This window comes from Callithrix jacchus, chromosome 22 (genome assembly GCF_049354715.1).
Source record: "Callithrix jacchus isolate 240 chromosome 22, calJac240_pri, whole genome shotgun sequence".
Lineage (NCBI taxonomy): Eukaryota > Metazoa > Chordata > Mammalia > Primates > Cebidae > Callithrix > Callithrix jacchus.
This window is the reverse complement of record NC_133523.1, coordinates 38,143,781-38,165,570: the sequence shown is the minus strand read 5'-3', so window position 1 is coordinate 38,165,570 and position 21,790 is coordinate 38,143,781. Positions and strand designations below refer to the sequence as shown.

The window sequence follows — 21,790 nt, the reverse complement described above, 5'->3', positions numbered from 1 at the left end:
ACTGCGATCTGGACCCAGGCAGTTTGGGGACAGAGCTGTAACCACAGCTCCATGAGTCAGGGCAGAGCCAGCCCCTTCACCACCAGCTGGCCGCGCCCTGGGAAGGGAAGTTTGGGGCGGAGGAGGTTCGTGCGGGAGGAGGGGGAGGCGCCCACGCATCTGGGGCTGACTCGCTCTTTCGCAAAACGTCTGGGAGGAGCCCCTGGGGCCACAAAACTGCCGCCTTCGTGAGTCCGGAAGGAGAGAAGTGCAGGGATCCCGCTCACAGGAGCTGCCCTTGCGACATGGGTCACCCGCTGCTGCTGCCGCTGCTGCTGCTGCTGCTCCACACTGGCGTCCCAGGTAGGCGCTGGGTCCTGAACGCTTGCGCCTGGGACAGGGTCGATTGGTGGTGGTGGTCGGGGGGGTTGTCAGAGGCTAAGTTGGAGGAATGGGGTTCGGTCCTTAGCATCCTCCCTAATCAAAAAATAGTAATTCTCCTGCCTGTGCAACGCCTCGCCGGGCAGTACCTGACACTAGGTAGGTGCCCAGGAAATATTAGTAGAGCAAAGGCATTTAGCTTTACATAATTTATGTAAAAATGAGTTCTCTCTCTCTCTTTTTTTTTAATGGAGCTCTTCTAAGCTTCTTCCTTGCAATTGCCCAAACTAGGCAATAGGATTATTATTGTTACTATTGTTATTTGAGACGGAGTTTTGTTGCCCAGGCTGGAGTACAATGGCGCAATTTCGGCTCACTGCAACCTCCGCCTCCCTGGTTCAAGCGATTCTCCAGCCTCAGCCTCCCCAGTAGCTGAGATTACAGGCGCACGCCACCAGGCCCAGCTCATTTTTGTATCTAGTAGAGACGGGTTTTCTCCATGTTGGCCAGGCTGGTCTTGAACTCCTGACCTCAAGTGATCCACCCGCCTCGGCCTCTCAAAGTTCTGGCATTAGAGGCGTGAGCCACCGCGCCTGAGCAGAACTATTATTTTCGTTTTCGAGGAAACTAGGACACAGAGAGGTTAGGTAAGTGGCCTAAAATCACACAGCCAGTGCTTGAATACGTGGACTCTGAAACCGCAGTCCCCCGACCCCCACCCCCAGCGTTCTCCACGCTGGCTAGTCTCTCTCTCTGAGAAACAGGGGGACAGGGCCCCCTTTTACAAAAGGGCTAAAAGGAGGCTGGCTGAGCATTGGAGAGCCAGGATTGAAGACCCGGGATTGCCCCTCAGGACCTTTCTCTCTCGCTGAGGCCATTCTCACCTCCTTCCCCCAGAAAATGTGGGGGCAGGCACTGGCTCGAGAAACGAGAGGAATTTGAAAAGGAACTGAGTCAGGGCAGGTGGCCACCGGGTGTTGGAGCAGCGATGAATAAGTAGGAAAGCGCTCGAGACCGTGGGAGGCCGGGAGTTAGTAACAACTCTGTGACTCCGAACGCACAGCTCGGAGAGGATGTCCAAGAAGGCCAGGAGGGTCGGGAAGTGGACCCAGGGGCTGGGCTATAACCTCGAGGCGGAGCCTGGGGCGAGGAGAGAGTGTCCGGGAGGAGCCAGAGGGCGGGGCTGGAACATCCAGGAAGAGCTAGGGGCGGAGTTATGTGCTTGGGGAGGGGATACGGGGTGGGGCTAAGAGCTCAAGTGGCCAAGGGGCGGAGTTATGACCTCGGGGAGGAGCTGTAGGGCGGGACTGAAATGTCAAGGCGGGACTGGGGCGCAGTTATGACCTCAGGGGCGGGGAGAGCCTCGGGGAGAGCTAAAGAGCCAATTAGAACCTCAAGGAGGAGCTAGAGGGCGGGACTAAGGCCTCCAGAAGGAGCCTGGGGCGGGGCAAAATCTAGTTGGGGAGCTGGAGGGCGGAGACAAAACTTCGCGGGAGACTACGGTATTTGGGAATCGAATCTCGGAGGGCCGACGGCCGGGGCTAGAATTTGGGAATAAACTAGTGGACGGGGAGAAGCTCTGGAACCGGGTAGAACCAGGCGGAGTGAGTGGAGGGATAGTTCTATTAGGGCACTGGGAATGGCTGGTATAACATAAAGATCGACGGGGCTAGGCCGAGGCTAGAACGCCCCTAGCAGAGCTAGAGAGGCGTAATCGACCGAGGGCCCACGCGGTGAGAAGGACCTAATGGGAGCAGGAATAGAACGTCCTGATAGAGAGGGCGGGGATAGGACAGTCAGGATATACGTCTCGCGAGGACGGAATTAAAGGAAAAGCGGGCCAGGACAGGACTTTGGGGAAGAATTTGTGGGCACGGATAGAATGTTTAGTTAGCGGGGTGGAGGTAGAACGTGCACAAAGGACAGACTGGAAGGACCGCCGGCCGGAACCCAGCAGAACGTGGAGCACGAATCTGAATGGAGACTTGGGACATTCAAGTGTGAGCGGGGCGTTTTGGAGCTAAGCGTAGTTAACCTCTCCTTCCTTCCCCCAGCCTCCTGGGGCCTGCGGTGCATGCAGTGTAACAGCCACGGAAATTGCCGAGTGGAGGAGTGCGCCCTGGGACAGAACCTCTGCAGGACCACGAGCGTGCGCCACTGGGAAGGTGAGCTACACACACACACACACACACACACACACCCCGCTCCAGCGCAGCAGGGAGCTGCGAGTGATTGAGAATCCTTCCTCACCAGTAACTGGGAAATGCAAATTAAAAAACAAAACAAAAACAAGGAGAGCCCATTCCACACCCACCAGCTTGGCAAGCATTTAAAAGTCTGACAATGTTCTAGTTAGTGAGGATGTGGAATTGCAGACCTTGTCTGTGGTGGGGGGTAAATTGACACATCAGCCACCTAGAGCGATTCGGCAATATCTAGTCCAGATGTAGATCAGCATACAATACAGCTCAACTCCTCGTCATGCAAAAATGCCAAAGAACCTTGGCCACATATACCCAGGCACACATGTATAAGAATGTTCTACCGGGTGCGGTGGCTCACGCCTGTAATCCCAACACTTTGGGAGGCTGAGAGGGGTGGATCACCTGAGGTTCAGGAGTTCGGACCAGCCTGACCAATATGGTGAAACCCCGTCTCTACTAACAATACAAAAATTAGCTGAGTGTGGTGGTGCATGCCTGTAATCCCAGCTACTTGGGAGGCTGAGGCAGGAGAGTCGCTTGAACCGGGGAGGCAGAGGTTGCAGTGAGCTGAGATCAAGCCATTGCACTCCAGCCTGGGCAACAGAGTGAGACTCCATCTCAAGAAAAAAAAAAAAAAAAGGAAGAGAATGTTCTTAGCAGCAATGTTTGTGACATGGAAAATTGGAAACAGGCTGGGCACGGTGTCTCATACCTGTAATCCCAGCACTTTGGGAGACAGAGGTGGGTGAATTGCTTGAGGTCAGGAGAGGTCGAAGTTGCAGTGAGCTATGATTGCATCACTGCATTCCAGTCTGAGTGACAGAGTGATACCTTGTCTCTTAAAAAATTAATGAGCTGGGCATGGTGGCTCATGCCACCCAGCACTTTGGGAGGCCGATGCGGGTGGATCACGAGGTCACGAGATTGAGACCATCTTGGCCAACATGGTGAAACCCCGTCTCTACTAAAAATACAAAAATCAGCTGGGTGTGGTGGCATGTGCCTGTACTCCTGGCTACTCAGGAGGCTGAGGCAGGAGAATTGATTGAACCCTGGAGGTGGAGGTTGCAGTGAGCGGAGATCGTGCCACTGCACTCCAGCTTGCAAGACTCTGCCTAAAAAAAAAAAAAAAATTAATTAATGGGCCAGGCACAGTGGCTCATACCTGTAATCCCAGCACTTTAGGAGGCTGAAGCCGGCAGATCACCTGAGGTTGGGAGTTCGAGACCAGCCTGACCAAAATGGAGAAACCCCATCTCTACTAAAAATAAAAAATTATCTGTGCATGGTGGTGCATGCCTGTAATCCTAGCTACTCAGGAGGTTAAGGCAAGGAGAATCGCCTGAACCTGGGAGGCAGAGCTTGCAGTGAGCTAAGATCGTGCCATTGCACTTCAGCCTGGGCAACAAGAGTGAAACTCTGTCTCAAAAAAAAAAAAAAAAAAAAATTAATGATTAGCTGAGTATGGTGGCATGTGCCTATAGTCCCAGCTGCTTAGGAGTCTGAGCCGGGAGAATTGCCTGAACCCATGAGGCAGAGGTTGTAGTGAGCTGAGATTGTGCCACTGCACTCCAGCCTAGGTGACAGAGCAACACCCTGTCTCCCCACCAAAAAAGTTAATTAATTAAAATAAAATAAAATAGAGCAGGCTCCTTGTTGGGGTGAGGGTGGAGGCAGGGTTAACTCTAGAAAAAGACAGAGTTGGACTCAAACAAGAGAAGAGGCCTGGCAAAGATCAGCCCCGGGAGTGGGTGACCTTGAGACCAGGAGCGTCAGAGGCTGGCTGGGCTGAGAGGAGCCTCTGGGGTAATGAAGATCCACTTCTTGCAGAAGGGGAAGAGGTGGAGATGGTGGAGAGAAGCTGTACCCACTCAGAGAAGACCAACAGGACCATGAGCTTTCGGACAGGCATGAGGATCACCACCCTTACTGAGGCCGTGTGTGGGTTAGACCTATGCAACCAGGACAGCGCTGGTGAGTGGGGCAGCCCTGGCCAGCCCCAACCCTAAGCCATCCCCAGCTCAACCTCATCATCATCCCAATCCTGTCCTTAATTTTACATCAGCCAAACCCCAAGTCCACGCCTTATCCCAGTCACACCCCAACTCAACCCATCTCTAGCCCAGCCCCATCCCCGGCCCATTCGTGACCCCATATCCAACCCCAACTCAACTTCATCTCCAGTTCTATCCCCAACTTCATGTTACCCCAACACTGTCCGCAACTCAAACCCAGCCCTGTTCCAAACACAGTCCCAAGCCCATCCTCATTTCAGACTGCCCTAAACCCCGCTCCCAACAGCACATTTACTTACATCCTTAACCCAATCCCCATCCTGCGTGTTTGTATGTATGGTTGTTATGTATAACTTGCAGCTCTGCCCTTAACGAGCTCACACGCATGCATGAGACATAGGTGAGATGTCTCAGTTGTGTCTGTCCATCTGATTGGGCAAGAGATGGTTAAACTCAATCCATTGGGATGGGAGATGGTCCAAGCAATAGATGCTGAGGGGCCAGGATTCAAGCAGAGACGCGATTTTCTTAGGGGATGATTAGATGGACCGCAGTAGGTTGGGAGAATCCTCTGCAACAGATGGTCTCTGACTTGGGCAGTGAAAAAAAAAAATGTGAAAGAATGTCCATAATTGGCTGGGTGTGGTGGCTAATGCCGGTAATCCAAGCATTTTGGGAGACCAAGGTGGGAGGACCTCTTGAGTCCAGGAGTTTAAGACCAGCGTGGGCAACATAGCAAGACCTGGTCTCTGCAAAAAATAAACAAAAAATAGCCGAACATGGGGGTATGCACCTGTAGTCCTAGCTATTCAGAAGGCTTGAGCCTGGTAGTTCAAGACTGCAGTGAGCTGTGATCACGCCACTGCACTCCAGCTTGGATGACAGAGTGAGACCCTGTCAGAAAGGAAAGAAGGAAAGGGGGGGGGAGGAAGAGAGAAAGAAGATAGAAAGAAGAAAGAAAGAGAGAAGGGAAGGGAAGGGACATGAAGGAAAGAAAAGGGAAGGAAGGAGAAATAAATAAGAAAGAAAGAAGGAAGGAAGGAAAGAGAAGGGAAGGAAGGAAGGAAGGAGCCAGAAAGGCAAGCAGGCCGGTAGAAAGAAAAGGAAGGAAGGAAGGAAGGAAAGAAAGAAGGAGAAAGAAGAAAGGAAAAGAAAGAAGAAAGATAAGGAAAGGGACATAAGGAAAGAAAAAGGGAAGGAGAAATAGAAAAAAGAAAGGGAGGGAGAGAAGAAAGAAGGAAGGAAGGAGAAAGAGAGAAACAGAAAGAGATAAAAGCCTTGTCTCAAAGAAAGAAAGAAAAAAAGAAAAAGAAACATCCAGAGGCCCCTTTGTCAAATTCCATGTTCAGGCTCTGATCATTTTAAGAAAAAGACTTAGAAAGGGTCAAATTCTCCTAAATTCCCACAGGAGAGGGAGTGTGGGGAAGAAATGGACCCGTGGTGCATGGTCAGCAGAGATTCCTCTTTCTGGACCTGGTCAGGAAGGAAATAGGGTTAGGCCAGTCCAGCATGGTGACGTCAGTGAGCAGAGTGCTACGTTTGCACTGGGTTTTCTTTGTGGTTCATTCATCCTGATTCTGGCTGGTTTTCATCCATCCTGACCTCACACTTTAATCTGTTGGTGGGGCCAAATCAGACGTTTGTTCTGAGGAAGTGACAAGAGAGGATGTGAGCTTCCTCTTTAGGCCAGATGTGCTTAAGGAAAGCACCAATACTTGGGTCTAAGTAGTGCATTCAGAGATGATAGTGGAAATATTTAACAATATTGGTAAGTGCTGGGACAAACTCCTGGAGTCCCCTGCTGGGCCTGGTGTTACCCCTTTCCATGATGGGTCACAGGGACATGAAGGGCCCTGGGGAGACGCTGGGAGTGGTCAGGGGTCCACTGGGAGCTTGGGGCAGCAGTTGTCAATTCGGTAATCTAATAACTGAGATGCCTGTATCATCCCCATTTCTAATGCCATTGTACCCTGCCTGTGGCAACTTGAATAGTTGGTTAAACTGCACTCGGTACCTACATGATGCTGGGGACACAACAGTGACCAAGACAGCCTTGTGCCCTGCCTGACTCCAAGAGACTCACAGTCCAGTGTGTGTGTGTGTGTGTATGTGTAGAGGTGACAACAGACCCATCATCAGTGACTGATTATTAGTTTGGTGCAAAAGTAACTGCAGCTTTTGCCATTCAAAGCAATGGCAGAGGCTGGGCGCGGTGGCTCATGCCTGTAATCCCAGTACTTTGGGAGGCTGAGGTCAGGAGTTCAAGACCAGCCTGACCAACATGGAGAAACACCGTCTCTACTAAAAATACAGAATTAGCCAGGCTTGGGGCAGGTGCCTGTAATCTCAACTACTTGGGAGGTTGAGGCAGGAGAATTGCTTGAACCCAGGAGGCGGGGGTTGCGGTGAGCCGAGATTGCGCCATTGTACTCCTGCCTGGCAAGAGGGAAACTCCTTCTCAAAAAAAAAAAAAAAGGCCGGCACAGTGGCTCATGCCTATAATCCCAGCACTTTGGGAGGCCGAGGCAGGCAGATCATGAATTCAGGAGTTCAAGACCAGCCTGACCAACATGGTAAAACCCCATCTCTACTAAAAATACAAAAAAATTAGGTGGACATGGTGGCAGGCACCTGTAATCCCAGCTACTCATGAGGCTGAGGCAAGGGAATTGCTTGAACCAGAGAGGTGGAGGTTGCAGTGAGCCGAGATCACACCACTACACTCCAACCTGCGTGACACAGCAAGACTCCTTCTCAAAAACAAATTTTTTTTAAGCAACAGCAGAAACCGCAATTACTTTTGCACAACCTAATAGATTAGTCTGGGCTAGGAAGGGGGAAGCACAGGCAGAGGGGTCAGGGCTGGGATGAGGGAAGAGGAGGGGCCCCAGAGGTGATACCTGACTCAGGTCAGGGAAGGTTTCCTAGGGGAAGTGACAGCTAAACTAGGTTTTGAAGGATGAGTAGGAATCAGATTATGAAACAGCCAGTGGAGGCCATGTGCGGTGGCTCATGCCTGTAATCCCAACACTTTGGGAGGCCAAGATGGGAAGATTGTTTCAGCCCAGCAGTTCCTGACCAGCCTGGGCAATGTGACTCTATGACAAATAAAAAAATTAGCCAGACATGGTGGCACATGCCTGTGATCCCAGCTCCTTGGGAGACTGAGGGGGGAGGATCACTTGAGCCCAGGTGGAGGCTGCAGTGAGCTATGACTGCACCACTGTACCCTAGCCTGAGTGACAGAGCGAGATCCCATTTAAAAAAGAAAAAAAGCTGGGCGCAGTGGCTCACACCTGTAATCCCAGCACTTTGGGAGGCCGAGGGGGGCCGATCACGAGGTCAGGAGTTAAGACCAGCCTGGCCAACATGGTGAAACCCCTTCTTTAATAAAAGTACAAAAAGTTATCCGGGCATAGTGGCAGGTGCCTGTAATCCCAGCTACTCGGGAGGCTGAGGCAGGAGAATTGCTTGAACCTGGGAGGTGGAAGTTGCTGTGAGCCAAGCTCATGTCACTGCACTACAGTTATCTCAGTAGCTGGGATACAGGCGCCTGGCACCACACCCAGCTAATTTTTTCGTATTTTTAGTAGAGACACAGTTTTGCCATGTTGGCCAGTCTGGTCTCGAACTCTTGACCTCGTGATCTGCCCGCCTTGGCCTCCCAAAGTGCTGGGTTTACAGGCATGAGCCTGGTCCTCATTTACGTTTTTAACAAATTGTTCTGACCTCAGAACAGAAGACAGATTGAAAGGAAGCAACAGTAGATGAGGGGAAACTAACCTGGGGGGAGGTGAGGTTGTCAGATGGAGAGGAGGGCAGCAGGACCAGGATGTCAGGTGTGCAGAGGAAGAGAAGTGATGGATTTAAGAGCTATTCAGGCTAGGCACAGTGGCTCACGCCTGTAATTCCAGCACTTTGGAAGGCCAAGGCAGGAGGATTGCTTGAGCCCAGGAGTTGGAGGCTGCAGTGAGCTGTGATCACGCCACTGCACTCCAGCATGGGCAGCAGAGCAAATCCCTGTCTCAATAGAAGCCAAAAAAAAAAAAGCTATTTAGAAGCAGACCTTAGTGGTAGATTATGTGGAGAGGGGACCTGCAATTCTGGTCATGATGGAGTCACTTGAATCAGACCACGCTTCTGCCAACGATAGTTACAAATGCTGGACAAATAGTAAACAATTATTGGAAGTCACTGGAGAGCAGCAAATGAAAGGAGAAACTTGGCTGGGCGAAGTGGCTCATGTCTGTAATCTCAGCACCTCGGGGTGCCAAGGCTGTACATGCACAGGGTGAGAGTCCAAGAAACGGGGAAGAGAAAAATAGTAACCGGGAGGCTACAAAAGCGAGCAAGGCTTCCAGCAGGCATGTGATGCTGGGGGCGCAGGGTACCAAGCTGGAGAGGCCTTGGTAAGCACCTCAGGCTCTCCCGGCAAGACCATCCTAGGGGTAAGGGCCAACGTAAAATAGACCAGCTCTAACGTGACCAGCTCAACATGAATTGCTTGAGCTCATGAGTTCAAGACCAGCCTGGGAAACATGGCGAAACCCCATCTCTACTAAAAATACAAAAGTTAGCCAGGTGTGGTGGCATGTGCCTGTGGTCCCAGCTACTTAGGTGGCCGAGGCACAAGAATTGCTTGAACCCGGGAGGTAGATGTTGCAGTGAGCCAAGATTGCATGGCTGCATTCCAGCCTGGGCGACAGAATGAGACTCCATCTCAAGGAAAAAAAAAAAGAAAGGAAAGGAGAAACTTGAGCTGCTACCACCTCTGAAATAAGGAAGGCGTAGAATGTGGGTCCCACAGACAACCTGGCTTTTTCCCGGAGAGCACTTGCCAATCTGCTGCTGTGGAAGGGAAGAAGAGCCCAGACGGAAAGAGAGTCGCTAGACTGAGAAGACGGAGGTTGGAGTTTGGGGCTGCCAGAATGTCTGGAGGATGAGAGTTAAAATCCTGGAATGGATGGGGCCACAGAAAAGGGAGTCCCCAATCTGCAAACAAATCTCCCTCAAGTCACTGGCAAGCTGTACATGCACAGGGTGAGAGTCCAAGAAACGGGGAGGAGAAAAATAGTAACTGGGAGGCTACAAAAGCGAGCAAGGCTTCCAGCAGGCATGTGATGCTGGGGACGCAGGGTGCCAAGCTGGAGAGGCCTTGGTAAGCACCTCAGGCTCTCCCCGCAAGACCATCCTAGGGGTGAGGGCCAACGTGAAATAGACCAGCTCTAAACAAGCCTAGGTCCAATCCCCGACAGGAATGAAAACCCGACTCTGGAAGGAGAAAACATCATTTAGGCCCTTGACAGATTTTTATCACTAATGTCTGGCATGTGGTCAGAACTTACAAGGTAACCAGGCGTGGTGGCACGCGTCTGTAGTCGCAACCACCTGGAAGGAATGCTTGAGCCTGAGAGTTCTGTGCTGTGCTGTGCTATATCAATCAGGTGTCTGCACTAAATTTGGTATCAATATGGCGGTCTCCCAGGAACAGGGGACCACCAGGTTGTCTAAGGCGGGGATGAAGTAGCACAGGTTAGAAATGGAGCAAGTCAAAACTCTTGTGCTGATCAGTAGCAGGATTATGCCTGTGAGTAGCCACTGTACACCAGCCTGGACAACATAGCAAGACCCCATCTCTCTTTTTTTTTTTTTTTTTTTTTGAGACGGAGTTTTGCTCTTGTTACCCAGGCTGGAGTGCAATGGCGCGATCTCGGCTCACCGCAACCTCCGCCTCCTGGGTTCAGGCAATTCTCCTGCCTCAGCCTCCTGAGTAGCTGGGACTACAGGCATGCGCCACCGTGCCCAGCTAATTTTTTGTATTTTTAGTAGAGATGGGGTTTCACCATGTTGACCAGGATGGTCTTGATTTCTCGTGATCCACCCGCCTCGGCCTCCCAAAGTGCTGGGATTACAGGCTTGAGCCACCGCGCCTGGCCGACCCCATCTCTTAAAAAAAAAAAAAAACTTTACAAGGTTTTCTGAAGAAAATAAAAAGGACCAATTGACCAGAAACCAAGAGCAAAATCCAACTATAGAAACAGAGTTGTAGTGACTCAGATAGTGGATTATATGACAGGACACATGAAAACTGCTACAATCAATATATTAGGACGACAGAGGAAAGGGTAAGTTTTAACACCTGGAATCTGTGTTTTAAAAGAGTCCAACAGAAAATGTAGAACAGTGACTCAAGTGAAGAACTCTGCAGATGTGCTTGATAGAGGCCAGACACAGCAGAGGAAAAGGATGAAAGAACTAGAAGACGGAACAGTAGAAGCGTGTGGATTGATGCACAGATGGGGAGGAGCAAGGGCTCTGCCAGGTTTCTGCCCTGGGGACTGGATGGGGCTGCCTCGGACATGTGGACTTCAAGAAAAGGATCAGTTGTGGGAGAAGACAGGGAATTTCATTTGGGACAGGTGTTTTGAGTTACAGCCATGGGGCATCAAAGAGAGTTGCAGGCACAGGTCTGGAGCTCCTAGACAAGCCTGAACCAGAGATTTGTGAGTGATGACAGATAGATGGAAATGAAGTCGTGTCAATGATGTTTGCCCCATGGGAGAGTCTATACTGTGAGAAATAAAAAGGGCTTAAAACAGAGCCTGGCCAGGTGCGGTGCTCAGGTCTGTAATCCCAGGACTTTGAGAGGCTGAAGTGGGAGGATTGTTTGAGCCCAGGAATCTGAGACTAGCCTGGGCAACACGGCAAGACCTTATCTCTACAGAAAATATAAAAATTAGCTGGGTGTAGTGGCACACACCTGTAGTCCCAGCTACTCGGTGGGCTGAGATGGGAGAATCACTTGAGCTCAGGGAGGTCGAGGTGGCAGTGAGCCATGATTGTGCCACTGCACTCCAGCCTTGCGGACAGAGCAAGACCCTGTCTCAAAAAGAAAAAAAAGAGAGAGAGAGAGAAAGAAAAGAAAGTAACTCTGAGGCTCATTGGCATTTAGAAGAGTGGCATAAAAAGAGTTCATATGAGCAGGTGTGGTGGCTCACACCTGTGATCCCAGCACTTTGGGAGACCAAGGCAAGTGGATCATGAGATTAGGAGTTAGTTCGAGACCAGCCTGACCAACATGGTGAAACCCCGTCTCTAGTAAAAATTTACAAAAATTAGCCCGGCATGGTGGTGGGCACCTGTAATCGAAGCTACTCAGGAGGCTGAAGCAGGAGAATCGCTTGAACCCAGGAGGTAGAGGTTGCAGTGAGCTGAGATCACATCACTGCACTCCAGCCTGGGCAACTGAGCCAGAGTCCATGTCAAAAAAAAAAATATATGAGAGAGAGAATTTATACAGGAGACCCATGAGTGACCACCCAGAGTGGGCAGGACTGGAAATGGGGAGACCAGGGGGCAGTGGGAGCTCAAAGTAAGCACATGTTCCAGCCTGACGGGTCAGGGAGGGCTTCCTAGAGGAGGTGAAATTGAAGATGACAGGTGAAACTGAAGAATGAGTAGGAGTTAGAGAAAGTGGGGCACAAGAAAAAGGTGTTCCAGATGTGCACAGCTACTTTGGCAAAGATGAGATTTTGCGTTTTCACTTTCATGGAAGTTTGTGTGAGAAGACATGGGTTATTGGCCTTGTAGTTATTTTTCTTTGAGGGGGTCGGCGGGGCTTTGGATGTAAATGGTTTGCCTAATTACAGCTAGCGCCTTGCCAGTTGAGAGCCTTGGCCGACATGGTCCTCTCACGTTTTTAAGACTTGGCCTGGACTCAGTTCAGATGTGTCTTGGGTCAGGATGGGGAGGGCACGCCAAGCATGGGAAATGGTGTGAGCCAAGGCCTGGGCAGAGGAATGACTCTGGTGTTTCCAGGGAAAAGTAATGGATCCAGCTGGCCGACACCGCAAGGTCCGTGCAAAAGGCAAAGTGACCACAAATCAGCCAAGCGAGTCTTTGATCCCAGGGAGTATATTATCTATTGCTTATCTATTATCTATTGTTGCCTTACAGATTGCAGCACTAAAATAAGCATGTGTTATTTCACAAAGTTTCTGAAGGTCAAAAACCCTGGAGTGCCTTAGCTAGGTGGTTGTGGCTCAGGATCCTTCATGAGCCTGCAGCCTGGGTGACAGAGTGATACTCTGTCTCCGGGTGGCGGTGGGGGGAAGGCCGGACTTGGTGGCTCACGCCTGTAATCCCAGTATTTTGGGAGGCCAAGGCAGGTGGATCATTTGAGGTCAGGAGTTCGAGACCAGCCTGACCAACATGGTGAAACTATGTCTCTATGAAAAATACGAAAATTAGCTAGGTGTGGTGGCAAGCGCCTGAAATCCCAGCTACTCGGGAGGCTGAGGCAGGAGAATCGCCTGAACCTAGGAGGCGGAGGTTGCAGTGAGCCGAGACCATACCATTGCATGCCAGCCTGGGTGACACAGTGAGACTCCCTCCCAAAAAAAAAAAAAAGGAAAGAAACGTACTTCTAGGACCATGTGGGAATGCTGCACTGGAGTGAGTAGGGGGTGACGAGAATGGAAACCCAGAGGCTAGGGAGGTAGCTGGAATTGAAGGAGGTCTGAGCTGGATTGGGCCAGGGGCTGAAAGGAGGGGGTGGATTCTACAAAGATTCAGCAGGCAGAATAGGCAGGGCTCAATGACTGGCTGCAGGAGGGGATAAGGAGGAACTGATGCCGAGCAAGTCCTGGCAGAGCTGGAGCTCCAGGACTGTCCCCACGGAGTCTCACTCCCCTGCTCCTCTTCCAAACAGGCCCGGCTGTCACCTTTCCCCGAAGCCGTTTTCTGGAATGCATTTCCTGTGGCTCATCAGACATGAGCTGTGAGAGGGGCCGGCACCAGAGCCTGCAATGTACCAGCCCTAAAGAACACTGCCTGGATGTGGTGACCTACCGGACCTCAGAAGCTGAGGAAGGTGAGCCCCAGCTTGCTGGAACTCCTCCATGCTCTGCTCCTCCCCAAGACTGCACTTAACAACAGCCCCAAAGTGACAGGGATGCCAGCAAGTGACAAAGCTCTCTCATGCACAAGAAGTCCAGTGATAGGAAGTCCAGGACCACAAGGACAGTTCCAGGGTCACCAGGAACGCAGATGCCTTCTCAGGTTTTTTTATTTGTTTGTTTGTTTTGTTTTGTTTTGTTCTGTTTTTGAGATGGAGTCTTGCTGTGTCGCCCAGGCTGGAGTGCAATGGTGCAATCTTGGCTCACTGCAACCTCTGCCTCCAGGGTTCAAGTGATTCTCCTGCCTCAGCCTCCTGAGTAGCTGGGACTACAGGTGCGTGCCACCACCATGCCCGGTTAAGTTTTGTATTTTTAGAAGAGACGGTTTCACCATGTTGGTCAGGCTGGTCTCTAACTCCTGACCTTGTGATCCATTTGCCTCGGCCTCCCAAAGTGCTGGGATTACAGGTGTGAGCCACTGCACCTGGCCGCCTTCTCATTTCTTACACGTCACTTCCATTCTCAAAATGCTTCATAGTCCGAAATGGCTGCCAGAGCTCCAGGCCTCACATGTAAGTTCCAGAAAGGAGGAAGAAGAAAAGAAAAGGGACAAAAAAAACAAGACACTACTCCTTTTATAAGTGTTCTCCTTTCTGGAAGTCCCTTAAAGCACTTCTATTTATATCACATTGGTCTGAATTTCATCACATGACTATACCTACAGAGGCAGGAATATGTCGTTTCGACAAGATCTGTGATTGTCCTAGATAAAATGAGGGTCTATGGTGAAGGGTGAAGTAGAGAATTGCTGAATACCTGCTAGGGTGGGCAAATCCCATCTTAGTTCCTCATGCACAATCTGACATCTGACCTCTGTCCCCTGGCCCCATAGGGCATTCAAAGGATGACCACCACATCCGCGGCTGTGGCTACCTTCCTGGCTGCCCAGGCATCTCTGGTTTCCACAGTGAAGACACCTTCCACTTCCTGAAGTGCTGCAACACCACCAAATGCAACGGGGGCCCAAGTAAGGAATGAGAGACATGGGCAAGGCGTGGGGTTGGGCAGGGGCCTGCACGCAGACAGACAGTGCAGTCACTCTCGGGCAATCAGCTCCTCCCTGGGCTTCTGTTTCCTTTTCTGAAAAATGGGAGTATCAGGCCTTTTTTTAATTTGTTTGTTTTTTGAGACGGAGTCTTACTGTGTTGCCCAGTCTGGAGGGCAGTGGCTGGATCTCTGCTCACTGCAACCTTTGCCTGCCGGGTTCAAGCGATTCTCCTGCTTTATCCTCCCGAGTAGTTGGGATTACAGGCAGCTGCCACCATGCCCGGCTAATTTTTGTATTTTTAGTAGAGACGGGGTTTCACCATGTTGGCCAGGTTGGTCTTGAACTCCTGACCTCAAGTGGTCCATCTGCCTTGGCCCCCCAAAGTGCTGGGATTACAGACATGAGCCACCGAGACTGGCTAGGCCTTTCTTCAAAGAAGAATTTTGCTCATGCCTGTAATCCCAGCAAAATTTGGGAGGCCGAGGCGGGCAGATCACCTGAGGTCAGGAGTTCGAGACCAGTGGTGAAACCCCATCTCTACTAAAAAAAAAAAAAAAGAATTCAGTGAGACTAGCCGGGTGCAGTGGCTCATGCCTATAATCCCAGCACTTTGGGAGGCCAAGGTGGGTGGATCATGAGGTCAGGAGATCCAGACCATCCTGGCCATCCTGGCCAACATGTTGAAATCCTGTCTCTACTAAAAATACAAAAATTAGCCAGGCATGGTGGCACATGCCTGTAGTCCCAGCTGCTCTGGAGGCTGAGGCAGGATAATTGCTTGAACCCAGGAAGCAGAGGTTGCAGTGAGCCAAGATCGTGCCACCGCACTCCAGCCTGGTGACAGAGCTTCCTGTCTCTTTTGTTTCTCTCCAATCCTCCCACTCCTCAACACCTTCACTGCCACCACCTGGGCTGAGCCACGCCGACTTCCTGCCCAGGTTGTTGCAATGACCCCCTCTCTGATCTCCTTGCTTCCACTCCTGCCACCTTACGGCCAAGGCTCAACCCAGCAGCGAATGATTTTTGGGGGGCAGGACGGGTCGGGGGTGGGGACAGGGTCTCACTGTGTCACCCAGGCTGGAGTGCACTGGTGTGATCATGCCTCAATGCAGTCTCAAACTCCTGGGCTCAGGAGTTCCTCCCACCTAAGCCACTGGAGTAGCTGGGACTACAGGTGCACGCCACCACAACCAGCTATTTTTGTATTTTTGATAGAGACGGGGTCTTGCTGTTGTTGCCCAGGCTGGTTATGAACTCCTGGACTCAGCTTCCCAAAGTGTTGGGATTACAGGTGTGAGCCACCCTGCACTGCCGATTTTTTATTTTTTAATGTAAATTAGATCGTGTCACCCTCCTTCTCAGGCACTTCAGTGACTTCCTCTTCCTCTTAGGATAAGATCCAAAGGCCTTACTATGACCTATGTAATTTGGCACCTGTCTGCCTCAGGTCTTTGTTTAGTTTAGTTTGGTTTTGAGGGTTTTGTGTTTTCTTTAGACACAGGGTCTCACTCTGTCGTCAAGGCTGGGGTACAGTGGCGCAGTCACGGCTCAGCACCGCCTCCAACTCCTGGGCTCCAGTGATCCTCCCACCTCAGCTTCCCAAGGAGCTGGGACTACAGATGTGCATCACCACACCCAGCTAAATTTTTTATTCTTTTGAGACAGAGTCTCACTCTGTCGCCCAGGCTAGAGTGCAGTGGTGCCATCTTGGCTCACTGCAACCTCCACCTTCTGAATTTAAGCAATCCTCCTGCCTCAGCCTCCTGAGTAGCTGGGACTACAGGCGTGTACTACCATTCCTGGCTAATTTTTTTGTATTTTTTAGTAGAGGTGGGGTTTCACCATGTTGGCCGGGCTGGTCTCGAACTCCTGACCTCAAGTGATCCACCTTCCTCAGCCTCCCAGAGTGCTGGGATTACAAGCGTGAGCCGCTGTGCCTGACCTTCATTTAGTTTCTGCAACCACCAAAACCCATCTGGCCTCATGGCCCTTGCACATGCAGTATCCTCCCCCAAGAACACGTCTTCCCCAAGAATTCACCCTGCTGGCAACTTCTCATCCGTTAGGCCTCAGCTTTATTTATTTTATTTATTTATTTATTTGAGATGGAGTTTTGCTCTTGTTGCCCAGCCTGGAGTGCATTGGTGCAAGCTGGGCTCACCGCAACCTCTGCCTCCCAGGTTCAAGCGATTCTCCTGCCTCAACCTCCTGAGTATCTGAGATTACAGGCATGCGCCACCCTGCCCAGCTAATTTTATATTTTTAATAGAGATGGGATTTCTCCATGTTGGTCAGGCTGGTCTTGAACTCCCAACTTCAGGTGATCCGCCCGCCTCGGCCTCCCAAAGTACTGGGAGGCCTTAGCTTTAATGTATCATCTTCAGGGACACTTTCACTGTCCCTCCCTCCAGTGTAATCCCTGTCTCTATTACCCAGCACTGTCAACACATAGAAATGTTCCATATCTGTGCTGTCCAATATTAATAGCCACTACTATATGTGGTCTATTCTGCTGCCTGTAATCCCAGCTACTCAGGAGGCTGATGCAGGAGAACTGCTTGAACCCAGGAGGTGGAGATTGCGGTCAGTGAGCACTTGAAACGTGAACTGAATTTTAAGATTCAGTTAATATTAATATATTTAAATTTAAACAACCATATGTGCCCAGTGGCTACCAGATTGGCTAGTGTAGCTCTAAACTGTGAATTCTGGCTGGAGGCAGTGGCTCACACCTGTAATCCCAGCATTTTTGTAGGCGGGAGGATCACCTGAGGCCAGGAGTTTGAGACAAGTCTGGGCAACGTAGCAAGACCCCATCTCAAAAAAATTTTTTAGTAATAATAATAGTAATAACTTGTAAGTTATTACTTACAAGTTATACGAACATTGGGAGGCTGAGGCAGGCAGATTGCTTGATCCCAGGAGTTCAAGACCCAGCCTGGAGAACGTGTTGAAACCCCATCACTACAACGTATAGAAAAATCAGCTGGGTATGGTGGTGCACACCTTGTAGTCCCAGCTAGTCAGGAGGCTGATGTGGAAGAATTGCTTCAGCTGAGTGGTGGAGGCTGCAGTGAGCTACAATTATACCACTGTACTCTAGCCTGGGCAACAAAATGAGACCCTGTCTCAAAAATAAATAAGTTGTAACTTCTGTGTGGGCAGGGACAGTTTTATCTTACATAAGTTGCTCACCCAGAGCCCAGCACAGTGCCTGGCCAGAAATGGGGCTTATGGGGAGTTGAAAGCTGGGGTTTCTCAGGCCAGGTGTGGTGGCTCACACCTGTAATCCCAGCACTTTGGGAGGCCGAAGCAGGCAGATCACAAGGTCAGGAGTTTGAGACCAGCCTGACCAACATGGTGAAACCCAGTCTCTACTGAAAACATAAAAATTAGCTGGGCATGGTGGCTCATGCCTGTAATCCCAGCTACTCAGGAGGCTGAGGCAGGAGACTTACTTGAACCCAGGAGGTGGAGATTGCAGTGAGCCAAGTTTGCACCACTGCACTCCAGCATGGGAGACAGAGTGAGACTCCAGCTCAAAAAACAAAAACAAAAAAAAGATTGGGGGTTTCTCTCAAGCCCTGGAAAACCATCCCCCCTCCAAATGCCATTCAGACGCCTGACCACAAGGTGGCTCCAAGACATCTCTGGCTTGGAGTGGGAATTCTGGGGAAGTCATTCAAGGAAGTGGGGATCCAGGCACTGATTTTCTTGGTCTCTGTGTCTCTGGTCTTCTCCTAAGTCCTGTCACTTGCAAATCTGCCGAAGAATGGCCACCGGTGTTACAGCTGCCAGGGGAACAGCACCCATGGATGTTCCTCTGAAAACACTGTCCTCACTGACTGCCGAGGCCCCATGAACCAATGTCTAGAAGCCACCGGCATTTATGGTGAGGCCCTTTCCAAGGCTGAGAGGGGATAGTTACTGGGGGTAGAGGGTTCTCCAAGAGACTGACTTCCAGTTAAGCTGGACTTAACTGGTGGATCTCCCTGTGGAAAAGGTGGGATTTTCTTCAGGTGGGTGGATATTGTTGGAAGGAATTAGGACTTATCCATCAGAATGTAAACATTTTTGCCATAGAAAAGTGGAATTCAGGCTGGGTGTGGTGGCTTAAGCATGTACTCTCAGCACTTTGGGAGGCTGAGACCAGAGGATCTCTTTTTTTTTTTTTTATTTAATTTTTTTTAAACATGGGGTTTCACCGTGTTGGTCAGGCTGGTCTTGAACTCCCGACCTCAGGTGATCCGCCCGCCTTGGCCTCCAAAGTGCTTGGATTACAGGCGTGAGCCACCATGCCCGGCCGACCAGAGGATCTCTTGAGGGCAAGAGGCTGAGACCAGCCCAGGCAAAGTAGCAAGATCCCCATCTTTACAAAAAGAAAAAAAAAGGTGGAATTCTTTGGTGAGATAGGGTTTTATCATTTTGGGCAGGATGATCTCAATCTCCTGACCTTGTCATCCGCCCACCTCGGCCTTCCAAAGTGCTGGGATTACAGGCATGAACCACCGTGCCCAGCCAAAACTGAAAAATCTTTAAAGATTTACTTATGAATTCATCTTATAACAATAAAACTCATTACACATTAACATAAATAATATTTTTATGAAAAATGACCATAGTTTCCAAAGAAAAAACATAATGATCTCCAGGCATGGTGGCTCACTCCTGTAATCCCATTACTTTGGGAGGCCAAGGTGGGTGGATCACTTGAGCCCAGGAATTTGAGGCCAGCTTGGGCAACATAGCAAAATCCTGTCTCTACAAAAAATACAAAAATTAGCTGGGCATGGTGGTATGTGCCCATAGTCCCAGCTACTTGGGAGGCTGAGGTGGGAGGATCACCTGAGCCTGGGAGGTGGAGGTTGCAATGAACTGAGACTGCACCACTGCACTGTAGCCTGGGCAACAGAGTGAGACAGTGTCTCAAAAAAAAAAAAAAAAAAAAGGAAAGAAAAGTAGCTTTATTTTGCTGTGTTGCACATGTCTTTGATGTCCAGCTTAATAGAAGACAGCTGGGTCCTCATGGAAGCTTCTGCTTTCAGTCTGTTGCAATATTACATGTTCTGGAGTTTTTGGAAAACTCCATTATACACTTATGAGACTGAAAAAGCCATATGTTTTAGTATTATTATGAGAATAGTTTTGATTTCACAGATCTCCTGAAACGGTCTCAGGGGTTCCTGAGCCGCACTTTAAAAACCACTGCTTTCTCTCTCTCTCTCTTTTTTTTTGAGACAGGTCTCACTCTGTTGCCCAGGCTGGAGTGCAGTGGCGCAATCATAGCTCATCACAGCCTCAATCCCCTGAGCTCAAGTGATCGTCTCACCTCTGCCTCCCGAGTAGCTGGGGCTACAGCTTTGTTTATGTTTGTAGAGACAGGGTTTTGCTATGTTGTCCAGGCTGGTCTGGAACTCCTGGACTCAAGCTCTCCTCTCTCCTCGGCTTCCCAAGGTGTTGAGATCACAGGTGTGAGCCACCATGCCTAGGCCTGAGAACTGCTGCTTCCTCTAGGTGGTAGTGAAGGTGGGGCCCACCACAAGGTGGCAGATCACCTATGGGAGAATTCTAGTCCTGGGCCCAGGAGCTGGAAGTCTCACTCAGTCTTCTCTTTCCTCAGGATCGCTAAACAAAAGCTACATGGTAAGAGGCTGCGCAACGTCTTCAATGTGCCAACGTGACCACATGAGTGACGCCTTCAGCATGAGCCACATTGACGTCTCCTGCTGTACTGAAAATGACTGTAACGACCCAGCCAAGGATATCCAGCACCGCAGTGAAGCCGCTCCCCAGCCTGGCCCTGCCCATCTCAGCCTTACCATCACTGGGCTGATGACCGCCAGACTGTGGGGAGGCACTCTCCTCTGGACCTAAACCTGAAACTCCCTTCTCTGCCCTGGCTGCTTCCCTGAACTGCTTCCCTCAGTTCCCAGCCCTACAGACTTGCTGTGTGACCTCAGGCCAGTGTGCTGACCTCTCTGGGCCTCAGTTTTCCCAGCTGTGAAAATACCTGTCTCACAAAGTTGTGTGAAGAAGAAGAGAAAAGCTGGAGGAAGGCTGTGGGCCAGTGGGAGAGCTTTCATTATTATTAATATTGTTGCCACTGTTGTGTTATTATTGTTATTATTAATTAATATTCATATTATTTATTTATTACTAAAATAAAGATTTTGTACCAGTGAACAAGGCCAGGTCTGCCTTTCTTTGTCGTGTCTATCTTTGGGAGAATAAATGGTGGGGGACACCTTTTCACATACTCCTGGAATCAGGGATCACATTTGAGGCCCCTGCCTAGGTTGGAAGACCCTGTGGGGGCTGCCTCCACATCTATTTCTGGCCTCCAAATGCTGCCAGAACTGAAGCATCACCTTCTTGAACAAACATCACCATTCTAAGTTCCCCTTGATTAAAAACCAGCTAAATCCAGCCCCAAAACATCAGCCTAATGGCTGTCAGCATAACTAGAAACATTCCAACCCTAGGATAAAGCCCTCTCTGACCAGAAACATGCCAATGCTGAGATAGCTTCCCATCCAACCAGAGACATTCCAACCCCGCAATAAACTTTCCCTACATGAAAACATTCTGAACCTACAATAAGTGCCCGATTCCAAAACCCTTACATACCCTTAGTCTGAAAAAAAAAAAAAAAAAGGCCTTTTAACCTAGCTCAGCCAAAAACCCCTCTCAGGTTTGTTTTCTCTAAAATAAACCTGTCTTTAACTGTCAAGCCACGTTTCTTGTCTCTTTTCTCTTTCTTTCTTTATTATTATTATTTTTGGAAATCGAGTTTCACTCTTGTTGCTCAGGCTAGAGTGCAATGGCATGATCTTGGCTCACCACAACCTCTGTCTCCTGGGTTCAAGTGATTCTCCTGCCTCAGCCTCTGGAGTAGCTGGAATTACAGGGATTACAGGCATGTGCCATCATGCCCAGCTAATTTTGTATTTTTAGTAGAGACAGGGTTTCTCCATGTTGGTCAGACTGGTCTCAAACTCCCGACCTCAGGTGATCCACCCACCTCAGCCTCCCAAAGTGCTGGGATTACAGGTGTGAGCCACTGTACCCAGCTTTTTTTTTTTTTTGAGATGGAGTTTCGCTCTTGTTGCTTAGGCTGGAAGTGCAATCGTGCGATCTCAGCCCTCCGCCTCCCAGATTCAAGCGATTCTCCTGCCTCAGACTCCTGAGTAGCTGGGACTACAGGCATGTGCCACCACACCCGGCTAATTCTGTATTTTTAGTAGAGATGGTGTTTCTCCATATTAG

The 21,790-nt window shown here is 50.1% G+C and overlaps 1 protein-coding gene across 3 annotated transcripts; it reads left to right on the top strand.

Annotated features, from left to right (window-relative positions):
• Nucleotides 1-238: 238 nt before the first annotated feature.
• PLAUR (plasminogen activator, urokinase receptor) lies at nt 239-20,703 on the top strand. 3 transcript variants are annotated; one of them, XM_002762212.7, is made up of 7 exons: nt 239-342; nt 2,415-2,525; nt 4,395-4,538; nt 13,290-13,451; nt 14,369-14,503; nt 18,270-18,416; nt 20,145-20,703. In XM_002762212.7, the coding sequence occupies exons 1-7, from the start codon at nt 285-287 to the stop codon at nt 20,396-20,398; spliced, it is 1,011 nt and encodes a 336-aa protein (XP_002762258.1). In that variant the 5' UTR covers nt 239-284; the 3' UTR covers nt 20,399-20,703. The 3 variants fall into 3 exon arrangements, with proteins under 3 accessions (XP_002762258.1, XP_078216220.1, XP_008986387.1); XM_008988139.5 differs by lacking the exon at nt 239-342 and adding an exon at nt 1,817-1,964; XM_078360094.1 differs by lacking the exon at nt 18,270-18,416.
• The last annotated feature ends 1,087 nt before the right edge of the window (nt 20,704-21,790 follow it).